Here is a 9,455-nt window from a genome sequence, read left to right as displayed (position 1 = left end):
CAAGGCACAAAGTAGAAGCAGCTTAAGATAGAATATTTTAGTGCGGTACCAGTTACACTGGCCTTATAGTCACAAGGTATAAATTTAAATCACAACTATACCACTTATAAATTATATGCTCTTGGAGGGGATGTTTAATTTTTTATATTAAATTCACCCCCACAAGAAAATAGTGATAATATCTACCTCACAATATTCTTATTAATAAAATAAGTTGTGGATGTGGTAGAGCAGAAGTTGAGGGACACATGATTGCTTTCGTGAATGACTGAAAGCAGGACAAAAATCTAGCATCACATACATGCACTCACACTCACAGTTTAGCATTCAGACTGTGTTGCTCAGATGACATGGAGTGACAGGGATGAAAAAAATGATGAAGCCTATAGTTTTTCTCTACATGCTCAGTACATTCACAATTACATTTCTTAATGAAACAAAATATGAATAAGGAGTGCAGTGTTTTTTTTTAAGTTGGACTCTCGTTGAGCAAAGCCTGAGGTAGAGACTCAGATGTGTGTAATTTATTAATGAATGCTTTCAGGAGACAGGGAGCAAGGAAAAGTAGCATAGCTAAAGGAAGGAGATAAGCAAGTGCACAGCCACAGCTGGAGCTTAGCTTCAGAAGCAAGAGGGTCAATATTTGCCTATGGCCTGCATCCTGGGGAGCAGGGGCCATTTTCTTCATGAGACATTTCCTACTGAGTTGAGAACAACACCCTGCAGAATGCAGAAACCATGAACAACGAGCAGCCAACATTCACAGGTGCACAGTTATGTAAAATGATCTGGGCAAAACACCAAAGACATAAACAGTATCTTCCATAGAGTCCCCTCTCCGGTCTCACTGAAGTATCAGTTTTTCTCTGATTAAAGTGTAAGTAAGACATAACCTCCCTCTTTCTCGGATAATTTAAATTGAGTGATGGATCTCTTCCTAACACATCAGACACATTTTAATCAAATAAGAAATGAAATTATTGTATCTTTTTGGGAAATTTGCACTTATAAAATGGAATCAGACTATATATGTACAGACAGCCATCATTCTTCAAAAAATGCATAAACCTATTTTTTGAGCCTTCAGACCTTGTTCATAGCAAAAGGAGAGTGAAGGAACTGTCTCTTCCACTAATTCAGACTAGTTATTCATGGGTAGATATCTGGGGATGGCTTCAACATCAGAGCTAACAACAAGGGTAGTAGGATAAGAATGAGAGCAAGACAGAAGGAGGTACTGACTGTGTCTGTGTCTTCTCATTTTTCCATGATTCCTCTTCTCACATTTTTTGTTAAAAGTTTGTAGGAAGGAACTGTCTTGGGGAATAAATATGCGTTTGTGGTCTTTGAGACAAACTCATGATCATGTGATGGAGAAAGGAGGAGCCAACGAGACTTTGGGATGATAAGTGATTAGGTCACTAATCAAAGATTACATTATTTTTTTGCAGGAAAATTCCTGGACTTCAGTGACCAAATTTATAGGTTCCCATTGTTTAAATGGACATCTGCAGAGGAATTCATAAGAGTTGGAAATTGGATTTCATATAGTAAACCAAACTCTATTCCATTTCACTCAAACCAACTAATAATTTTATATTCTTATTGCTGTTCCTATCTGCTAACTTTATACCATGTAATAAACATGTTAGTTACGTTATAGACACACCAATAGATGGCTAAGGTATTGTTATCACAATAACTTAGCGGAAATCTTAGAGAAATATTCAATATACAGGAATGCACCAAAAATTGTGCAAACTACATTTAGCTAAAAATTGGGGCTTAAAAAGATGCCTTAGGGAAATCTGAAACTCTATTTTAACACCTATTTTACCAAGACATATGAGCATGCATGCTAGATATGAGACTTCTTTGGTCTCCTCCTATATACCAGAGTTGTTACATTCTGTGAGCATGACTGTGATGGTCAGAGATCAGGTTCCAGTTCTATGGGTAGTAAAAAGGTGAAGAATACCATTCCGAATCTGCTTGGTCTTCACACCATATATTATAGGATTCATTAGTGGAGGGAACAGAAAATAGACATAGCCCATAGTGAGGTGAACAATATGTGGAACATGCTTTCCAAAACGATGAATCAGAGACAATCCAATCACTGTGACATAGAAAACCAGGACACAGCAGATATGGGAGACACAGGTATTGAGGGCCTTGGCCCTCTCCTCTCTGGAGGCAATGCTCAGGACAGTCTTGAGTATCAACACATAAGTGATGAGGATAATCAGAGAATCCAGCACAAATATAAAGACTACAAGCACAACTGGGTATACTCGGTTGAAGGTGGTATCAGCACAGGCCAGTCTAATGACATCCTGGTGAAGGCAGTATGCATGTGAAAGAAGATGGGAGTGACAATAGGGAAAAAAATAGAGGGGTGTGATTGGGGGAATAACAGATACAAATCCTCTCATCAGAACTCCCAGTCCAATCTTCATTATTCGAGTGTTAGTAAGTATACAGATATATCTAAGAGGGTTGCAGATGGCAATAAAACGATCATAGGCCATGACGAGCACAACACCAGACTCCACAAAGGCAAATGAGTGTATAAAGTAGGCCTGGGAAAAGCAGGCTGCACTTCCAATCTCCCTGTGATCCAGCCAGAGGACTCCCAGCACCGTGGGCATTGTGGTCAGCGTCATCCCCAGGTCTGTGGCAGCCAGCATGGCGAGAAAGAAGTACATGGGTTCATGAAGACTGTGGTCTTCCTTAATGAGAAGGAGGAGGGTGCCATTGCCAAAAAGGACAGAGATATAGATGAAAAAGAAAAATATGGAAATCCAGTGATGAGTTGCCTCCAAGCCTGGAAAACCAGTCAACAGGAAGGAATGGGAGCTGCTGTTGAACCACATCCTGAGTTTATATATAAGAAATGTCTTTCTCTTTCTGTTGTTACCACAATGCGCAGTTCTAACTTCAAGGGAGCACTTTGAATATATCATTTTCATAATTTTTTCCTGAAGACAATAATGACATCAATATAAGTGATTTTTTTCTCAAAACACATTCTTAGGCTTACCTGTAGTGTTTAACTGCACATTCCAGGTGCTATCTCCTACCTACTTAATCAAATTCTTGGACTTTCAAGTGTCTCTATGCATTTAAGCATTCTCTCCAAAAAATTTTTTATGCAAACTTCAACTTCTAAACTGTTTCCCTTAACTACACAGATATTAAAGAATACGTATTCTATGGGGCATTTGAGTGGATTTCAAGGAACCCAACACTAACTTTTTTCTAGTCTACTACCTAACCTGTAACTTCTTTCACAGTAGTGATCTCTAATCCGCATTTTCCTCTATATGAAGACTTATCTGAATTATCAGCTGAAGTCTCCACAGCCTAAGAGGGAAACGTGTGGGAAGAGAAACTCTTCCACTACCACTGTAGCTGAGGAGCAGACAGATTGAGAGAGAGATACGTGACCTCCCGATTTCATGGACTAGTGATGGGGAACAGACATTCATGATCAGTGTGAATTACCCTCTTGTTGGAGCCTGCGGTACTACTCACTCCTTGTGACAATGGCTCAGGCTAATAGCTAGCTAGATAGTCATAGACTTTTTGGCTGGAATAACTGATTAGGCCAGCCAAAGACATCACTGAAAATAGTGTATCTCTTTCAGTTTAAACATCTTACTTTTTTTTAATTTACAAGTAGTGTATTTTTCTTTTTTAATTATCTTTCTGTAGGGCCACTGAAGCATCTCCCTAGAATCTGATCTCTTTCATTTCAAGCTCTCCATTTGTATTTACACAACCGTCTTCCTGGTTTCCTTCCCTTTATCCTCAGTCATAGGCTTCTGAATCTGTTCTCCCCGGTATTGTGTGAGAGCAATTTCACTGCTTAAACAGGGTGCTGTCTTTTACTGAAGAGATTAGTCCTTTGAGAAGGCTTTACTCTCCCTTCTGACACCAGACTAGGGGCTTCTTGCATGTTGACATGGTGTTTTCTTGCTTGGCTCAACACTTGGCAATGTATCTAATATGTGGCTAATATACATTCTTTAATTCACCTAATATGTTTGAATACCCATCATGTAACAGCCATGACGTTTAAAGCTCTCTGGAATTAAATGGCAATAAGACAAAATCCCTAATCTTAGAAACCATAAATAAAGTTGAAAAATAAATAAGACAATTTTAAATGAATTTAAGTACAAGTTTCACATAAAACAGTACTACTTAATGGAGATTAATTCGATGATATTGTATACAGGCTAGGATAGCAGTTTGAGGGGCTTAGAACTCCACCTATGAGGAGGTTCCATTTGAGCTGAGACCTGAATAACAACAGCAAAAAAAAATCTGACCATATACAGACGTAGAGGAAGACTGTTCCAGAGGGAAAATCAGTGTGACTAGAGTTTGGTAAGAAAACAGGAGAGGGACAATAGATAATGTCAAAGAAGCAGGTAGTAATCAGGTGTCACAGGGCCTTACGGACCACAATGAGATGTTTTGTTATGTTTTGCTTGTACTGTAAATGTAGTAAAGACAACATCTGGCAAATCACAATGGAAAATAGTGATGTGATATATTCTGATTTGTATTTTTAAATTACTCACTTAGACTGCTATGTGAAGAACAGTAAGCAAGAGATAAGAGATGAGATAGAGAGCTACTTTAAAAATCCATATGAAGAATGATGGTGACCTTGACTAGGAAGAAACAGGGAAAATGAAAAAAAGAGAAATAATAGAACACTTCAACAAACACAGACACATTTTTGAGGTAGTGTCAAGATTGCTGACATATTAAAAACGGGAGTGAGGAAGAATGAAATGAGGTCTCACCTAGATTTCTGCTAGAGCAAATGAAAGAAAGGTAAAGGCATTTACCCAAAAAGGAAGTCTGAGGAGGATCCATATCTACTTGTGAGGAAATCAAGAGTTATTAGTAAATATAGCTGAATTAGAGCAAATCCATGCCTTGCTTTTTTTTCTTGTCACATACCAGAACAGCTTCTTCAAGTTGTTTTTATCCTAAATTAAAAAGATGTTCTTATCCAAATGTACCCCTTCAGAGTTTCTTTGTCAGCGTAAGTCACTACCCTAAAAATGCTACCAAAGAAAATGATCCTCTTACCTTCCACCCATACAGATGAGATCTAACTGTAATCTTTGCAGTGAAGAGGTGCCAGACAACTGGGCATGAGGCAACAACTCAGCATTTTTGGCTTGATGTTAAGGAATAAAAAATTGAAAGAATCATTTTTCAGCATCCATATTCTGTCCTAAGACTGAGAGACATAAACCAGAATGCAGCGCCTATTGAAACATATGATGAGTGGTGTATATTCTCCAGTTACTAGATGCAAACATAATCCAGCTTAGCTCCTCCTCTTCTGTGTTCTACATACAACTTCTTTTCTCTGTAAACACCCTTACTTCTCTGACCTTTCAGCAATAATATCCTTTAGCCCAATCTCTGGCTGTATCTCAACTTTGTGAAAAATTCCTTGCTCTAAAAGAACATGCAGCCCAAGTGATGAATCAGTACAGGGAAAGCTAACCGAAGTGTAAGGGAATGATTGCATTTCGCCAACAACCTGCAACTTAAAGTTTCCCCTTCTCCATTTCCAAGAATTCCATGCAGACGTACCTTGTAATGCAACTAGAATAGTGATCTATACAATCACTCTACTTCATTTTGTGGAAAATTCACATGTCTCCAGCTAGTCGCTGCTCTTGGTTTCTGAGAAGAAAGACCATGAGGGAAGAGACAAAAGCTGAGGAAAAAACATAGGGAAGGAAAGAGATTACAAAGACTGAGGATAGAGCCAAGAAGAAGATGCTAAATTAAACAGCTAGAAAATCAGATAAACTTCTGCCATTTACAGCCATAATTTTTCTCTGGTTTGTTTGAAAAGTAAAACCTAGTAGAAGAAAGAGATGCCTTCCTGTACATCTCTTAGAAAGGAAAGGAGACATATGAGAGATTCAACCACATTCACATCACTGAGGACAGAAGGTCTTAGGTACTTGGAATTGCTTTTGAAGTGCTATCAACTTCAGGCTGGGATCTGTGCACACATAAAGCTGTGCACTATTGAGATCCTTCACTTATCTTTATCTCTCTCCAGAGCACTTATAGAGGAGTCTCCTAGTACACTCTTTACACAGCTGGAGGTATTACACCATACTCACCTTTACCGTAATTTGATTGATGATGAGGAGGAGCAGGGTTATTGTGTCTTACCTAAAGACTCAGATCCTGTGGTTCTTTCACAACATCTGATAAGCGAGCCAGTCACTGAGGTTATTAATAAAGACAGCGCCTTCCCAGGTGTCTCCCTTTTATAGCCAACTTAGATCTTAAGAAATATTTCCTCTGTATTAACTCCTTCTATGAGGGAGCTGGAACACTTAATTAGTCCCCCAAGCTCTTAAATAATCTTTTTCCAAATAAGTTACTGGGCTAATCAAGCCAATGGTAGGAGCTTTATGTGTGGGGAATCAGAGAGCCTGTCTTCAGAGCCCCAGCAGACCCTGGTATCACCTTTGGGAGGCAAGTTATTCCCTACATTTACTTCAAAGGTGGAATGCTTCCCAGTTTATCTCAAGAGGAAGCTATACATCTTCTTGGCCTACATAACCTGAATTTCAATAATATATCCTGCTTGGTTTATATCAGAGAAAGCTTGAAAGCAGAAAGCTAGATAGAGTCAATATAATAAAATAGAGGCAGCCTTCTCTAGAACCCAATGTGAACCCACAATCTGTGGTTATCACTAACTAGTCCCTTGCTGGGTTTGGCTTACCAGAAGTTTTCTCTTTTCCAGGGAAAGCAGCAGGCATACTTATCACATGGTGCTTCAGCCAAGCACACCACGTCACTTCAGTCCCAGGGTCCATAATATTTCTGGTTTTCCCTCCAATCCTGACAGGAACCACTCTGCCTGCTACTAGTTTTAAGGGGAAATATACAAATATACACAAATATGTAAAATATATAAATATATTACCAGAAGAACAAATTTCCTTTCACTGAATAAATTTTTCAGCTGTTACTAAGCTTTGTTATAATTAATGTAATGCTCAGTGCAAATCAAAGACTCTCACTAGCTGTTCTGAATTGAATCATGTCCCAACCCAAAATTCATATGCTAAGGTACTCACCCCTAGTACCTGAGAATATGACTGTATTTAGACATAGGGTCTTGAAAGAAGTAGTTAAGTTAAAATGCGGTCATTAGGGTGCATCCTAATTGAATATGACTTGTGTCCTTATAGGAAGAGGAAATTTGGATATGGACAGATACAAAGGGAAAACCATGTGAACACACAAGGAAAAGATGGCCATTTACAAGCCAACGAGAGAGGCCTAAGAAAAAACCAACCCTGCCGACATATTGACTCTGGACTTCTAGCTTTCAGAACTTAGAAAAAATTAGTTTTTATTGTTTAAATCATGCAGCCTATGGTACTTTGTTATAGAAGCCCCAGAAAATTAATTCCCTAGCAATGTAAACATGGGCAAGCTACTTACCCTTTTCAATAGTGAATGTATATTTCAGTATAAACTTAATAAATATGTATAGAAATTAATGCTGCCTATTACAAAATGTTGATGATACACTTAGGCTTATAAGACATTCTTGGATATTTTCTCAGAGAAATGAATGCTTATGTCTGTACAAAGATCTGTATATGAGTGTTAATAAAAGCTTTTTGTTCTTTTTCATTGCTGAAGACTTGGAAAAACCCAAATGTTCGTCGATAGGTGAGTACATAGACTGTGGTACAGCCTGCAAGAGATTGCTGCTTAGCAATAAAAAACAACAAACTATTAACACGTGGAACTGGTGGATATATGTTAGGAAAATTCTGCTGAGTGAAAATAAGGCAATGATTTCATCTATGTAGTTTTACTGAAATGTTAAAATTATTGATATGGAAATCAGATTAGCTGTTGCCAGGGGTTAGAGACAAAGGGAGAGGGAAAAGGAAGAAGGGTGGGTGTTTCTAAAAAGAAGTAGTATGAGGGAGCCTTGTGGACATAGGTTTATTCTGTATTTTGACAGTGGTGGCATGCACATTAATCTAAATATGTAATAAAATTGCATAGAACTATATCCATATGCACAAATATGACTGCATGTAAAACTGATGACATTAAAATAATCTGTGTGAATCATATCAATGTCAATTTGCTGGTTCCAATAGTTATTCAAGGTATAACCACTAGGTAAAAACAGATTGAGATGTCCACAGGATCTCCCTGTATATTTTTTGCAACTTCTTATGAATCTATAATTATTTCAAAATGAAAGGTTAAGCAAACAAATGACCTGAAAGTGAAGGGTTTATTTTTTTTCTTTCTTATATGGAAACTTTACTGAAGCTCTGGATAAGCCTCAGTCTACATGAAACTTTGGTGACCACATGTGCTGTTGAAAAGCAGTAAAACCCTGCAAATACTTTTGTAATATCTGGATAATAAGTTTTAATTGTTCACTGGCTTGTAAGTGATGAGAACTGGAATTAGATTGGACATATAAATCTGAAAGGTCTTGGGAAATGACCTCCAGATATAAGATACTAACAAAGAAATTGTTGTAGACATGAGATATGTAGCCTAGAATCCCCTTTAGAGAAAGACTTTCTGGCCGGGCACAGTGACTCACGCCTGTAATCCCAGCAGTTTGTGAGGCCGAGGCCGGTGGATCACTTGAAGTCAGGAGTTCCAGACCAGCCTGGCCAACATGGCGAAACCCCATCCCTACTAAAAATACAAAAATAAACCAGGCATAGTGGGAGGTACCTGCAATTCCAGCTACTCCGGAGGCTGAGGCAGGAGAATCTCTTGAACCTGGAAGGCAGAGTTTGCAGTGAGCCAAGATTGCCTCACTGTACTCCAGCCTGGGTGACAGAGAATGAGACTCTCAAAAAATAAAAAGAGAGAAAGAATTCCTGCCTTGCTCTGGGAATGTGGTCAGCAGACAGTCTTCAACTCTCAGCTCATACAGGACCCTCAGCTGCACAGAACCACTTCGCCCAAGGTCAAGACCTCTTTGAGGCAACTCACATCTGATGACTAAGGCAGGGTTTTAAAAACCTGGCCATTTCCCCCAACGTGGGGTAATATTGTTGGGTAACACTTGCTCCAGAGTTTTTTCCTAGATTGATCAAACCTTTGCCAGCCCGAATCTCAGTTTGATTTCTTCCTCTGACCAATTCTACCTCCTCCTTCTTTTCTTCAAAGGTATTGCTTTCTAACAAATATGTTTTACTTCAAAAAGTGTCAGTATCTACTTCTGGGTAGCCCAGACAGTGTCAGGAGTATAGTCAATTATCAAATAGCTTGGTTATCTGTAAAATGCATACATTTGGTTATTTAATGAGACTATAAATGTTCTGGATAGGGAGCCATTATAGGGGATAAAATATATCACCACAAATGTGATTCCATGTCTATTTCTGCTAACA

At 38.6% G+C, this 9,455-nt stretch overlaps 1 protein-coding gene across 1 annotated transcript; it reads right to left on the bottom strand.

Annotated features, from left to right (window-relative positions):
* Nucleotides 1-1,937: 1,937 nt before the first annotated feature.
* LOC135270213 (olfactory receptor 51B5) lies at nt 1,938-2,876 on the bottom strand. Its single transcript, XM_064365567.1, has one exon. The coding sequence runs from the start codon at nt 2,874-2,876 to the stop codon at nt 1,938-1,940; it is 939 nt and encodes a 312-aa protein (XP_064221637.1).
* Nucleotides 2,877-9,455: the final 6,579 nt, after the last annotated feature.

The sequence above is a fragment of the Aotus nancymaae genome, unplaced genomic scaffold (assembly GCF_030222135.1).
Source record: "Aotus nancymaae isolate 86718 unplaced genomic scaffold, 86718_ANA_hifiasm-v0.15.2.pri h1tg000059l, whole genome shotgun sequence".
In the NCBI taxonomy this organism is placed as follows: domain Eukaryota; kingdom Metazoa; phylum Chordata; class Mammalia; order Primates; family Aotidae; genus Aotus; species Aotus nancymaae.
This window is presented reverse-complemented; position numbering and strand designations above follow the sequence as displayed.